The sequence below is a fragment of the Dromaius novaehollandiae genome, chromosome 10 (genome assembly GCF_036370855.1).
Source record: "Dromaius novaehollandiae isolate bDroNov1 chromosome 10, bDroNov1.hap1, whole genome shotgun sequence".
In the NCBI taxonomy this organism is placed as follows: domain Eukaryota; kingdom Metazoa; phylum Chordata; class Aves; order Casuariiformes; family Dromaiidae; genus Dromaius; species Dromaius novaehollandiae.
Genome location: NC_088107.1, coordinates 8,135,706 through 8,151,169, shown reverse-complemented (window position 1 = coordinate 8,151,169; position 15,464 = coordinate 8,135,706). Strand labels below are relative to the sequence as shown.

At 40.7% G+C, this 15,464-nt stretch overlaps 1 protein-coding gene across 13 annotated transcripts in view; it reads right to left on the bottom strand.

Moving 5' to 3' along the window:
• Positions 1-15,464, bottom strand: part of AKAP13 (A-kinase anchoring protein 13) — a 233,436-nt gene that overhangs the window by 25,308 nt on the left and 192,664 nt on the right. For 10 of the 13 annotated variants that reach the window (XM_064517208.1, XM_064517212.1, XM_064517214.1 and 7 more), the window contains 5 exons: positions 11,947-11,989; positions 10,480-10,585; positions 4,466-4,640; positions 1,508-1,575; positions 575-641 (listed from right to left, as the gene is read on the bottom strand). In XM_064517208.1, the coding sequence (XP_064373278.1) occupies positions 575-641; positions 1,508-1,575; positions 4,466-4,640; positions 10,480-10,585; positions 11,947-11,989 (459 nt within the window). The remainder of the gene's footprint in view (positions 1-574; positions 642-1,507; positions 1,576-4,465; positions 4,641-10,479; positions 10,586-11,946; positions 11,990-15,464) is intronic. The other 3 variants (XM_064517213.1, XM_064517211.1, XM_064517220.1) reach the window with 1 other exon arrangement.

Genomic DNA, 15,464 nt, shown 5'->3' with positions numbered 1-15,464 from the left:
ACTATTTCATTTTCACTTCCTATCCCTCAGTCACTCTGGGTAGCTCTACAGCACAATGTATATCACAGTGCCAGCATGCAGAATTTGTCAGTATTGCTCCCGTTCAAAATTAACCTCTCTATTTTTTACTACATCAAAATATAAAAATATTAAAAAATATATTTTAAAGAAACGTTCTCTCAGCTTACAATTTTAGCTTTTTATGTTAATGTAATATCCACAGCCAGATTCTTTTCAGCATCAGACAAACATGAACATAAGCTATGCTTCCCAGATTTTGTGGGCTCATCAGCTGTAGCTTTTGAGGAAGTCAGAGCAGTCAAGCAGCTATTCTAAATTTGACATGACTTTACATTTGCTTAAAGTTACTTGGACAGTGTAGAAGTGGAGAAACTGTCTGCACAACTGCAGCACAGCTTCTGAAATCCTGAACACTGCTCATCCTGCCCAGAGGATGCTCTCATCTCTGTATTATTAAAGGTTTATCTTTCATAATATGGAATTAGTTGGTTATAAGAGTTAAGAACAGCAGCTAGAGACCACCACCAAAACAGAGGGAATAGGATTTACTTACTTTTGTTTCTCATGGTTACTGTGGGTAATGAAGAGGTATCATGTGCCTGCAGCATCCCTTTTTGTGGCTGAAAGAAAAAGGAAATTCACTGTAATTTCTCCTCCCTTTTCCCATCAGACTGTGCCACATAACTAAAATTAAAAAGCAATTTTTTCTGACATTTCTCAGAACAGATCAGCCCTTGGGTACACACAGACGGCATTAACCCTCATCAGCTGCAGGAGTTGCCATCAGTGAAATAGGCAAAATCACAGATGTAGAAACGTACAGTAAATAGTAAAATGCAAAAAAAAAAAGGACTGACATTACTGAAGAGAACAACTAAAAGTCATAGAGGAGATTTTCTAATTTTCCTCATAATTGCATTGATTACTGATTCATAATTGTACTAGCTTGGAGAACCATATCGCAGAAGAGATTCCTCACATTTGGGGCAAGCATGAATTCTGTTCATGCCACACATAAACCTCACATAAACAACATACCTATTTAATAATTGTCACGATGCATTATGTAGGCATAATGTTGCATTGCAAGATGCAGTGTTCAAAAATTAAGAGGTATTGCACTCATGGGTGCTGGACAAGCCTGAATTTTGCTAGTGTTTTCTTTAATCACATGCTCTTCAAGCGGTTTCGCCACAGCTGCTGCACTAACACTCCGTTCTCATTCACTCTCCAGCACCAACCCAGACCTGGCCCGTTTTAAGGAAACCAGCTTATAGCTTCTATTTTTTCAGCTGTCAATTAATCTACCAATTGCCTAAGTACTATGAACTTTGGGAATCTAGAGAAATTATCCACTATAGCACAGGGTCTGGCTCTTCCCGATGAGCTGGAAAGCTTTGCACAATACAGTGGAAGACATTAGATATCTGCGTACGCTGTCGTTCAGACGGTGCTCTCCCTCAGTACAATTGATGAAATCTCTTACCTTCATTTTGACCTTTGCACAAGAGGCAAAACTCTCCTTACAGCCTTTGTGAACAATTGCATTGCAGTCTGTCAAAGCAAAAAAAACAAAACAAAACACAGGAAACAGGTCAGTATTTGCCATTTGTATTTTGAACTGCTGTCTTGCTTAACCGAGAGTTACAGCTTTCAGTCATCGGTGCAGTTTATACTGGTAGCTGCGGATGCTGTCAAACAGGCTGCTTTCCAGCGTAATTAGCTCTTTATTTATTAACAATGTTTCCGCATGGATTTCAACAGGAAATTCTGTTTAAAAATCAAGGCAAGGCAGAGCCACCAGGGTCTTAAACAAAAATAAAATAAAACAAAACAAAGGTGTTATTTCTCTGGAAGAAAAGGGGGAAAGCAGGAGGCAGAAATACAAACCAATTAGAGTCCCAATATTTTCTCTGAAAACACTAATATCTTTCTTATCAAGACAAGTATTATGGGATCCAGAACGCAGGAAAAGGACAGGAAAATTAATTTACATGAACTTAGATGTATCATAGACAGGATCTTTTTCCATCTGTTACTGTACTACAAGACTATCAGGGAAGGTAACAGGAGCATCTGCCAGGTAACTGCATTTGTGACGCAGGCACTTGTCTGATGGAAACTAGACTCAAGCCACTGATTTTGACCCAAAAACACAACATACACCAGAGCATTATGCTTTAACACCAGCTTTTGCTGCATATATGCTAGAAAAAAAACTTCATTTCTTTTTCCTAATGTCCTGAGTTTGCCAATGATCTATTCCAGCAGATTTCTGGGAGTCAAAGTTTTCAAAGAAGATTAAAAGAACTGTTCCTCCCCCCCCCCATAATAACCAATAATTGGGTTTGTAGTATTAACTCTCCGACAGGAAAAAAAATCACTATTCAAATGCACTCAAATGAGATCCAGCAACTTCAAGAAAACCTAGCACTTCTATTCATTCCTGAAAACAGATGTTCATACAGTTCATGATTTATTATATTGTAAACATACAGCTCTAAATCATCTTTAAAAGAAAGATTAAATGAAAGAAAAACATTCCAAGCCCATATCAACAAAATATTCTCACATCACTAAAATTTCTCAAATTAATAAAAGCCTGCTTAATAAAAGCTGGTAATTGTTCTGATATTTTGAGAGATGTAAAGGTAAGGGCACAGGGCGTTGCTGTTCTGTAGATGTCCCACAACTTCCTGTGCATAAAAGGGAGCAGAAAACCTGCGAGTTCTTGTAACCCCCCCCCAAACTACCATTTTTCAGATCAAATAAGGAAGAGGGACAGAACTCAGTTCTGATGCCCGAGTCCTTGACTATAAAAAAGAAGAATAGCCAGAGCTATTAACAAAGCAGGGATTTTTTTTGCCCATTTGTTTTTGAGCATGCCGAGTCTTTCAGAGTTAAATAGCTGTTTCAGGAAACTGCGGGTGTAACTGCAAAGTCTTTATGGAAAGGCATAAAGAAGATGTCATCTATAGGCAAGACCCAGCAGTGATGGTGGCCATAACGCCCCGCCACTCCAGTAGAAAAACTATAGTAGTTTACAACTGCCCGAGAACAACAGAGCGTCTGCTGCTGGTTATTAGTCATGTTCAAGGCATGATTTTAAGATGCAATGTGAGAACAGACCACTCACAGATGCAAGCTTAACAACAGTCTGGGCCCAGACCAAATTTTCTTTGGGATGTTCATTTTCTGGCCAGTGCAGAAAATTTATAATAATTTTCTGTTGTACTTTGAAAAATAAGGAAGGAAAGCCTATATTAAAACATGTGCTGCTACATGACACTGTAGGAATATTTTAACTCACCAGGATATAAAGACGTAATCAGGATATACTAGATCTTCTAAATGGTTTCAGTGTGTTTAAAAAAAGTAGAGTGCGCAAAGGGAGAGGATGCATTTGAGAGCTTATGGTCTCTAATGTTTTCCATTTCCCATCAGGTCAATGCAGAGCATGTCTCATGCAAACAACGTTGCTGAAATTTCTCTCTTTCAGGAAACCCAAAGCTGCCTCTGGGGATTCAGTTAGCTGCTCCTTCCCCTCCTCACTGGAGATGTTTTATACACTGGTCATCTACCAGAATTAACAAACAGAGACTGAGCCCTCTGCTTCAGCCTGGAGAGATCCCTGCACACAGTTCCCACTGTCTCCGGGTGAGGAGAGAAAAAAATATTACCAACAGCGAGGAATGGAGTGTCCTGAGCTGCAGCGAGAAAAAGACATTTTGCCTCTACATCTTGTGCAGTTTTAGCTCGCTATGTGAAACAGTTACCATTTTGGTCTCGACCACACAAAGCCTGCTGACCTGATGGAGCTACAGATATGCGAGTAACTGTCTGCTGAGAAACAAGAACAAAATCACCAAGTTCCATAGAAACCCTCTGCTGTGGCTGGTGTGCTGCCTACAGTGTACCTGTACTTCATACGTGCACAGGTAGTTACCATCTGATCTGCAACGCAACTTCATGAATAAAAGGAGAAAAGGGTGGATATTTTCTTTTTATCTCATGCTGCTCTCACCGACAGCTCCCTGAAGCAGTATTTCAGAGAGCTGAAGTATGTAAAGCAATACACTGTGGATGGACAGGACCTTTTCTTCATCAGTGGATATAAAAGCCACAATCCCCGTTGGCTTTCTCCGTCCCCTATCAGGCCTAACGAAGTATCTTGTCCCCGAGCCAAAACGCCTGCCGAAGTAACCAAGCTGACTGACGCAGCTCGACACAGGGGGAAGACAACACTGCAGGACATGGTAAGGTGGAGATCAAACCAGGCTCGCGAGGAGGCTGCAGGACAGTAATGTGTGGAGCATTATCTCAGAAGTTTCCCTCTCTCCCCAAATCACAGTTCTTCAAGTGTGAAAAAAATACAGTATAAGGCTCACATTTCCCCTGTCAGATTTAATGAAACACAAAGGGGAAAAAATGAAAAAAGACTTACTTGCACAGTAGTACGAATCCTTATTGAAAGGTTTCATACAGTGGTAACAGGTTGCTTGGGCTAAAACAGAGGTTGCAGTGAAGAGATGTCCGTTCATCAGCTTCTTGTCTTTTTCCTTCTCCTTGGACTCCTTGTCTTTCTCTTTAGTCTTCTCTTTCTCTTTCTCTTTTTCCTGCTAAGAGAAAATGAGCAAAAGCTTTGTCACTTTGGAGAGGTCTAGTCTCTAGTTACAAATTCTGCAGTGTTTGCCTTCGGCACTATGACAATATCGATCTGCGTGCACCTTAACAATAGTCATGTGTCCAAAGAGCTCTGGTAAAGAAGTAAGTTTATGGCCCTGACGGTACTGGATTAACATAATATTGATTCCCAGAGCCCTCCACACAGGCATCCTACAAGCAGAGACGAAGCTGAGCCTGTTTGGAAGGCAGCTCCCTTCTTCTAGCCTTGTCTGCATGTATTTGCTTGGGTTAATGACTCACCTATTCTCTTTTCCTGGGCTCTAATCAATGTCTGCAACACTTTCAACAGATTTGTTAAATTCAAACAACGTGCATCAAAACTTCAACACAGAATTAATGTTCAAGGCCGACGTGTAAGACTCATGTTTCGAGACTGAATTTTTAATGGAGAAAGCAAGACTTTCTACGACTGCAGTACTACCGCTGCCAGAATATTACGTCCTCATTTTTCCCTGTGACCAGTGGGGACTGCCTTCAACAGCCACAGTGTCATGCAACCTCCGGTGACTACGTCAAGCCAATAGTCTTTCGGGGGAAATGATCTTTCACAAACTTTCGAAATATGACATCACGGAAAGGCAGAAGAACAACAGCAACACCATAAGAGACCATCTCGTCTTCTGGAAGCCACGCTTCAACCCTCGGGGAGCTCAGCAGTCTTTGGAGAGACAAACAAGGGCAGCCGGCTGCTCTGACGTTTAGCAGAGGCCTTGCCTACCTTTCCTGGAGAGGCACCGGGTTCAGCCAGACTATGGTGCTGCCTAATGCACAGCCTGAAGCTTGTAATAGTAACCCCAGAATGAGTCCTGTAAACTCCACATTTTCTATCTCTACTTGAGACAGAAAATTGCTAAATATTAAAATCTGAAAATGTCTCCCGCAGTATTCCATGGATTTAGCAGTTGCTCAAACAGAAACTCTACTGCACAATTGCGACGGGAAATGCCACGGAAAAACTTCAAATTTGAATATTACTGACTCCTTGCTTTTACACGTCCCACCCTACCAAAGCGCTCATCATACGGTTGACCTCCAAATTTGTATTTTAACTAACTGAGGATTTTGCGGCATCTGAAACAGAAGCTTAACCAGAAATTCGCCAAAGCTTCTGTGAGCTTAACTTTGCATTTTGTTAATTATACACCATGTGCCCATTGCTAAGTACTGTTGCAGGAGAAGCCCAAGTATCAGAGAGGGGCAGAGCAGCCTGTGGGAGCAACGGCCATGAAGCAGTTACAGGCGGTAACGAGTTCTGCAGGCCCCAGGAGGGAAACTTTCGAGCCTTTGATGACACAGATAATTAGTAACTCATCATAAGGTCACCCTTCTCCCACCAAACCCCAGGAAAAAATCCAGTATCAGAGTCTTTCCCTGCAAAGCCTTAACAAACAGAAATGCTGCTTTATTTACTGCCCCCAACTGCTATTTTGTCTGCAAATAAGTGAAAACATGATTGCAGGGCAGAATAATCTTGTCTGAAACAGAAAACCTGCAACTGAGAGTCTGCTCCTTGGCACACGCCAGATGCCTCCTTGAGCCATCAGCTTTGGCCAGGATCCCATGACCATCTGACACAAAGCTGCGTGCAACCACTGACCTGCCCAAGTTCAATCAAGTCCTGTCCGAAAGGACTCAAGAATTAAAACTCTGAAGTTTAGTTCCTGGCAGGTGTCACCAAACTGACACTTGGAGCTTGCTCCACTGCCCAAACTGGAGAAGCTCAGACCGCCCAGGTCACCCTATGCTTAAGGCAGATCTTGTGACTCTTGAAAACACTGAAAGGAGATTTACTGTCCTATACTTTAAAGGTAACCGATGTTTAATGCAAAGTCCAGTAACTCTAATTCATCCTTCAGAAAAATCACTGGAAAAAAACACTGTAATTAAAGCGAAACTACTCCAGCGAGAAACAGGAAACAGTGCACCACCTTCAACGGGCAAACAGCAAGCTTCATTCGTAGGACGCCAATCTCAGTGATGATAACACTGAAATGCAATGCCTCAAAATGAGATATTTTTTGCTATGATAGTTCCTGGAGCCTTTTCTTAAAAAGAAATGTAAAAATAAAAACAATTTCCTGCTCCAGCATGATTTAAAGCCCCACTTAACCGGGCATCTGAATTGAATATGAAAAAACTCCCAACAACGCGTGAGAAGAGCCAGCACCAGTGCAGCCCCTTGGTTTCACGGCCTGAAACAACAGACGGTGCACGGCGGCATCGGCTCCTGCCGCGAAACAGCCGTGAAGCTCTTACCTCCCAGTGCTTAAGTCCCACTAGCTTCACTGTGATTTGGGGCACTTCGCCAAATTTACTCCACTTCATCGACATCCTCGCCCCGGCGGTGGTCTGAACGGGCGTCCCCGCGCGCTAGCCCATGGCGACAGCCCCGAACGCCGCTGGGGCTGCCCGGACCGACGGCGAGGGGGGGGATGCCGCGGCAGCGGCGAGGAGTTGAGCAAAAGAGGGAGGGAGGGCGGGCCGCGGACGGCTGACTTCCTCGAAGATGATCTTGCTGCTGCTCTCGTCCTACGCTACCCTAGCTCGGCTGCCAGGAGAAACACAGGCGGGAGAGCACGGCGTTTATATTTTACAAGCCGCCAGCAAATACGAGGCCACAAACGCAAAGGCGGAGAGGATGGGAGAACAAACCCTCCGCGATGCTTGGGATACGCAAAAAGCGAATTTTAGCATACCTTGGGGTTGCTATGCAATACGCTGGTAAACACGGCGCCTCAGCAGATTTCCCAGGCAGAGGGTTCCACGTGTTTACGCTGCTCCTGCTCTACGGCGGACAAGCGCTCGCCGTCTCCTAGGGCCTCCAGGCACTTAAACCTCGTAGGATGCACCGAAATGCTGCTGGCAGTATAAAACTGCCTACTAACTGCACAAGTCACGCAAAAGAGAAATTACTCATTCTAGGCAAATTTTCTGTCATCATTTCCTTGAAGCTCTCGACCAAAATGAAGAAAAAGAGTTTGTTTGTTTTTTTTCCAATTGACAGGAATAGCATATTTTAGAGTTTACATACATGTGAATCAGTGCACGTTGCCGATTTGAAGAGAGATCCACTGACTAATCCCTGAGTAACATTAAGTGTCCACCAGACATTGCTAAACTCACACAAATGTGTATTGGTAATCCCCACTCCACAGTTAACTATTAACATACATTTTTTTTTTTTTTTTTACATGCCTTTTTACATTTTTAAAGAGTCACTGCCATTCGGAGTATTCTGTAAAACGCTTTGTTTCACAGTTAATTGCAGAAAGCTACGCGTTTCTGAAGCCAGGTTTGGGGAAAAGCAAAACTTAGCTGGAAAGGACTTTAAACTTCTCTCTCTCTAACAGCCCAGACAGAAGCAGAAACCAACTCTTCCTGTGCAACTTCCTCTTTCAAGGTTTGTTGTTTTTCTTTTTAACTCTTACAGGTTTTATCTGCCATCATGCTTCTGAGAATTCAGTGTTCCCAAGAACTTTTAGGTCAAATTATTTAAATGCATAGGTGAAGCTCTAAAATGTATGTAGCACAAGCATTTCACAGAGGGGGAAAAATACACTATTTAGCTTGGATGATATTATGCTTTGCTAGTTAGTAAAAACATCAAAACTACTGTGTGCTACAATTTTTGTAGTGCATATCAAGGCTGTGATTTTGGAGCAACTCTGGCTTAATCAACAGTTTCAGATACAATCATGAAACCACTGAAATTAAACAGACAGCACCTCTGTAACAGACAAAGGCAGAGCAAATATCTCAACGTACGTTTGTCATATTTTCTTACCCCTCCCAACACAATCTGTTATGTATGCTCAGTTCTTGCTCTAGAGATTAGACATCCAAGAGCAAGAACCAATTAACAAACTCCAATCTTGTTAACAGGCTGGCCGCAATGATCGACAGCTTCTTGCAAGTGGTTTGCACAGAGGCTTCTACATAAACAGATTTTTGCACATTGTGCCTTACAGTAGAGAACAGCATCATCTTAAAACTTAGCAACAGCAGCAGCAGCTCGGAAGCATCGATAGCTCCGGCATGCACTCTCTGAAGCTGGATCCATAAAGAGGAACCATGCACTGTGACCACTCATCTCATTACAACTGAGATCGCACTGCAAGGTGATGCAATTCTCAGAAAACGTGTATTGAAAGGTAATTGTGCCATTACATTACACAAAACTAGCTTTGCTAAAGGAACATTAAGGCTGAAACAGCAAGTGCTTACACAATGCTAAAAGCAAGTTTGCTGGCGCAGATATAATGCGACTGCTCCCATACATACTCACTTCATCTAATGCTTATTCTGTGATAGCCACAATAGTCACTGTACCCCCATATCTTGTGTCCTCCTTGCTATTCAAACTCTGCTCAGAACATGTAATTACATTTCTCAGGGGCTTTCCAATAGCATGAACCAGCAGAGTATCCACACATCCGTTAACTATATAATACACACGGTATGCTGTGAGGTAAGGTGGCATTTACGTCCTGTCCTTTAAACATGGTAAACAGAAGTGAGATTCAAGTAAAAAATCCAACTAAACAAAAATTCCCTAAAATAGATTAATTTTGAAGGGTCAATCTAAGGCAAGAAATGCTTGTTTTTTTTCAAAGTGTTTAGCAATAACGTAACAATTTCTGTAATCGGTGCTGTTCCCTGGAAATTCAGCTGTGCTGATCAGTGCTTAACACTTCAGCAAATGAAATCCTCCAGCGTCAAGGACCGCTTCCAAAAAAAGGGCATAATATAAATATTGGCCATCTCTAAAGGTCATGGTCCAAGCAATTTCTCCAGCAGTGCACAGGAACCTTGTGCGAAAGGTAAAAATAAAAGAGAAACACAATACATCCTTCACATCTAATCCTTCCTTATAGCTCTTGTCCTCATTTTATTATACTCCTCCAGTTCTGTAATAATTAGGCCCATCAATCACTGCAAAACCATAACTCATCCCAAAGCACAATCCACTCTCTATAACGAGGGAAGCATGGTTCTGCGGACAGGCAAAAACATTGCCCAGGAAACCTCACATCTGATGCATTCCAATTTTGGGGTGCTAAAATTTCCCATGCTGCTATCACCTATTACCTTACAGACAATCTTCCCTCTACAAAAGGAAGAAAGGAAGGAAGGAAAGAAAAAAAAAGAAAGTGGGACGAAAACATAAATACCACCCTATGGAAACACACCGACATCTAGAACTGATCTGTGCTACCTCTAGGTATTTTCTGAATAGCTCACGTAGTACGTGGCAAGCTTCTGTAAAAAACAGACACAAGACAGAGACAAAACACTTCGGCAATGAATTTCACAATTATTTGCTGATGGCAGAGGACTGCTGTAATGCAGAGACTTAGGGTCCTATGTGATTCCTGCCACAACCATCGGTGTTTTTGCCTCTGTAACTCTCCCAATCCATGATAGCACAGCCAAAAAAGTTTGACAGTTTATAAATACCTAGGAGTATCTCTCTCTCTCTCTTTTTTTTTTTTTTTTTTTTTTTTTTTTTTTTTTTAAATCTTTTACAAATTCACCTTGCTTCATCCCAAGGTGACAGAGGAACATTTCTACTTCTTGTCTCAGCCGCTCTTTAGGCTGCGTACTGAGGATGCGCACGTGCTACAGGAAGCCACGGGAATTGGGAGTACAGTTGCTGCAACTGCTTGGAGACTTGCAGGAGGACTGCTGCAGACACTTCTGAGCCTGGTAAGTAATCTTTGTACGGAGAAAAGTACCAACAACGTGGCTACATAAATTACAAGTATCACTTACTTTGCTCTTCTTGCTGCTGGACATTTTATTCCTGAGGTAGCTGAAGGTGCGACTGACTTTTGTTCCACCTTTGCTAGAGGGGACACTGGTGCTCTCTTCAGATGTGCTAAAACCAAAAAGAGAGAGGTTGGTTTGTTTTTTCTCCCAAAGCAACTATTAAGTGGATTGATGCTTTTTTAAAGGACGAATGCATTTTTATTATCCAATAGACTCATGTGTTTCTTTCTGGCATTATATCAAAGATGGCAAAGTAAAGACAAAACGCCAATCAAGCCATTCGTCACATTTTTCAAGATATCCTTTATCTGTTTTTAAGTAATCTTCATTCTCAAACCATGTCATAGCACCCTCTGCTGCTCCAATGGCCAAATAACTACTAACTTGCTGTCAACATCTTCCTATTTAGACAGCCAGCCTAGCACAATTGCACACGTACCATCAGTCCCAGCATTTAATCATTAGTGGCCATTATATTTCATACTTGGAGCAGAACGAAGGGGATAGGCATGCATATACCTTTTAAAGAGAGATGTCTTTCCAGAAAAAGATATATAGAGAACTCTGTAAAAAGGCAGAATCTTTAACAGAAACCACACTGTCTGTAGAGTCTCCGAGAGACGAATATACCAACAGTATAAACATATAAAACATATAAAAACATAAAAAAGCACTGATTATTTGTATTAGTACAGGCATTTTAGGGACATCAGATCCTTTCTGTCTCATTCTCTACATGTACAAGTTTATGATCTCCTCAGCTGCTATGGAAGAATAAGAAACGACAGAGGAAAGTACTCTCATTAAAGAGAAGGACCCAGTCCTTCAACACAAAATACAATACAAACCAAAAGCAAAATGACAGACAGACGAATGAAACAGCACTGAACACAGATCAAGAGCATCCTAGCCAAGAAACAAAGCTGAAACTATCAGAACTGACACAAGAAAGTAAGGCAAATGCCAGACACCCAGGTCCTTTGGTGCCACAAATGTCCTTCCTCCACAGGCAGGGAAAAGCTTTTAAAGCCACCACTCGTCACGAAGACTATCTCCTTGCTACAGCTTGCAAGGATGAAAAGTAACGTACAAAAACATGATCATTTTTGCCTTCATTATAAAAATTTAGACAGAATTAACCAAAGGAAGTAACAACTACTTCTTACCCTATAAAGGATAAAACTAACATAGTTTAATAATAGATAATCTGAAATTTTATTATCTGTGAATAAGCACAAAGCCTTAAGAATTATTCACTGTTAGAGATAAGGCTCTGAACAGACAATCTTTCATATTCTACGATATAAAATATTCTTTAGCTTTTAGACATACGGGGCAGATATCTGCAAGTCTCGACACTTGCGAATGCAAGGGAAGGCCACTGGAGTGAGGAACGCTTTTGGTCTTCAAAATCTGGGCACAGTGCAGGAGTTTCAATAGGAAAGACAGGGTATCGCCAGCATACTGTACCTGTGAACTGAGGAGCTGGTGGGGCCAGTGAATGGTCGCGTAGCTGGAAAAGATGGAGAGACAGGAGGTGAAATGTTAGCTTGCAATCTTAGCTCACTGGTTTTAAAAACATAGTTTGTATACTTGGACAGTTAAAGAAGAAGGGAAATTGTTTATCAGAAGTGAGTGTTTAGAATAGATATCATGTGCTCAGGATAAAGACTGTTCCCCACATCCTTAGGTGATTTCAAATTAGACACTGAGGTGAAAGACTGCTTAGTATTTGTATCACTCATCAGCTGCTAAGCAGAGGATGTGAATCTGTTATCTTTGCTAGTAAACCAGGGTATATGATTCAGAACTGCCAATTTAATGACAATAGGTATAAATGAGAGTCATTCTGCCACAATACTTTTATTTATACACCAATAGAAAGAATCTATTGTACAACATATCTGGGTTTCATGTATAAAACATTTTTGCTTGATAAAATTATAGTTCATTTTCCCATCAAAATCCTGAAGCACTTCATAAAGAGTAAGAGAAACAAGGGGAGCCTTATTCCATTTTCCACAAAATGTTACAGACTTCGAGCTTAGTCACACAAAACTGTGCTTGAGGAAAGTCTGACTTTCTACATGCAGCTGAAGCCCTGCCAACGATACAATTTCCCTTTACAGCACAAGAAACCTGCTTGCATAATGCATTTGGAGCAGAGTAGGTAGCTGACACCATTTCCCAGAACCATCAAAGAACACTGAAAAATCAAGAAGAAATGATCCAGACGAGAGAAGATTCTCTCTGGAGTAAGCGCATTTGCCAGGACTCCAAAAAACCCTCACTGCAAGCATTATTTGCAATCATACCTGAAGCACAAGTAGCAGCACGACCGATCACTTTCTCAGGCTTCTGCATATGTATTGCAAGAAAAACAGTACTTTGGCTTCGAGTTCTGTTAAAACGTTAAAGCTAAGGGCGAATGCAAAAAGCCACTTGACATCAGAGGAAAAGGCAGTCCTCTGTCCAAAAGTAGTAAGTGCATTAAGAAAAACTCTATACAATATTATGCCTTATTACTCTAAAATACACATTTTCTTACGTGCTGATTCAAGTCCCAGCACAGCCTGAGGTAGAAATATCAATTCTTCATATTAAAAAAACTAAATTACCGGCATACCTCATTCCCTAATCCCTGTTCAGAGATCTCTATTAATGTGCTCCTTGCTAAATCTTTCATCTAATTAACAATCTATCCCAAATACATCAGTTAGTAATACCGTAACATATATCAAATGAAATCTATTCAATTTATATTTATGCTGTTTTTTTTATATATATAGTCTACCACCTAAGTACATACAAAGGCCACAGAAGTAAGTTAAAGATTCCCAGCTTCTGTCCCTGGTTAACACTCCAGCGATTCCAGTTCACGTATCAGCTCTAGCTTGCTTTAACTTAGGTTAAACCTCCTTAGTCTTTCCTTTTTTAATAGATTACTCAATTCAGCTGGATTTAAGTATTTCACAAATCTTTTTGGTGCTTCGCAGCTAACGTGAGACAAACAAAAGAACACTGAATCAAGAATAATAATAATTTGTTGTTCGTGACTGTTTTTCAGCACCTTGAGAAAGTACATTGCATGGGGACTTCGACTATGTACTATTTATCTTTTACTGTGATAGTGCTTTATCGCAGAAATGGGAGACTCTTGACACTGACAGACAAAACAGATACAGACATTAATCAAGGTGAAAGCCTTTTTATGGTTTTGAATTTTAGGTTACAATATAACACTATATGACCAACATGCTGCTACAAGCTACAAAACCCATTAAGATGAGCATAGAAAAGAAGGTATTTTCTCACCTTCTGGATTTTTTTGGGTAGGAGGGGGCAATGAAGGCTTATATCCTTAATTTCTATGTTTCATTACCAGGACCAAAATTGAAATACGAAAATTGATCCATGGCCAGATTTCACAGCCCACAAAAAAAGTTAATTCTGTAAGAAATCCAGGCCTGCTATGTATGTCCAATGAATCTGGGTTAGCAGCCAAATTTTGGTGTACTTATTTGAACATCATTTGAGTATTACCCACCAAAATTATTTCATATGGTAGCTAGACTTGAAATAATTCATCAAGGTTCTTTATGAAAAAAGAAGTAGTAGGACTAGCAGATTGCAAATAAAAAAACATCTTGCAGCTCCCTAGTTCTGGTGGTAATTAAACTTTTGGGAGCCAAGAAATCCAGAGGCTTGCTAGTAACCATCTACCATTTTCTAAAATGCACAGCCAGGCTTGTCAGGCCATCTGAAATCTGCATCTTAAATACCCGATGATATCAAGCAAACTGTAACTAATCCTCCATACTCTAGAGAAGAAGCCGGGTCATGGAGACGTTGAGGAAAGATATTTGAAATACAAGCTTAATCTCAAGGCAAATACATCCACTCTCTTATGAGAAATGAACCCTGAAGACATGGAAAAAAAATAAGGTCTAGGATTACTACATGAAAAACATCCATTGTCAAAGCATCTTATGAGTAGCTGTGGCTAAACCAACCTTATATAAAGTCCCCACAGTACCCTCAAATATGAGGGCATACAACACATGTAAAGAAGGCAACATTTTTGCTTGAGACAATATCAGATATCACTAAATGCTTATCAGTAACAGCAGCACTGTTGAGGAAAAGAAGATAAAAACTGCCTAACAGAAACATCCGAAAAAGTTGTTACACCCTGAACTGACTATTAGGATTTGCCACGTGGTGGGATGGTTACAGGATAAAATAAAGGAGCTTAAATATCAAAGTAGGTCACAAGAGACCCAAAAAGAGCAGAAGACTTTCTTGTAGCAAGGAGTAAATGCACAATCAAGAAAGGGATGGAAAGGAGAAGTATTTAGATACCTACAACAGGTATGCAGAGTGGATGGTGTGGAGTTTTTTTCCAGTTAGGGAAGCTACCAAAACCTGTAGGACTGAAAAGGAACATCTCTCATACTGATATGGGATAGGATTCCTTGCAAATCTTTTATTTGAACCAATACAGCCATTCTGAATTTTCGCTATAGATAGGAAAATCATCTTTTCTGATTTATTTCAACAGTCTAATAAAATATAGTTAAGAAATAGGAAGCATGGTCAATATCTTTTATGTGCCTATTTAAAAAAAAAAGGAGGAAGGTAAATGATTTTAATTCAAGCTTGTGCTCTACTTGGCTTTCTGCTAGCAATGGAGTTTGCTAGAAAAAACAGGAAAAAAAGCCACCATATAACACTTTACTGTATGACAAAATTATTCTGATTATATTGTCCAGACCTAGCTATTGTACACCTTGAAGATTTAAGGTGTTTGGCTCCACTGTATGGTTTTTACTCAACAGGGTAACTGCGAAGCTGTAATCAAGATTCTCAGACTTTAAAATCAGGGCATCCCTCTTCTTTTCCTGCTCCCACCAAGCAATGTCTCTTGCATATGGAGGACAAGGATCTCTATCTTCTCTTAACTCCATGTATCACAGTAATCTCGAGAC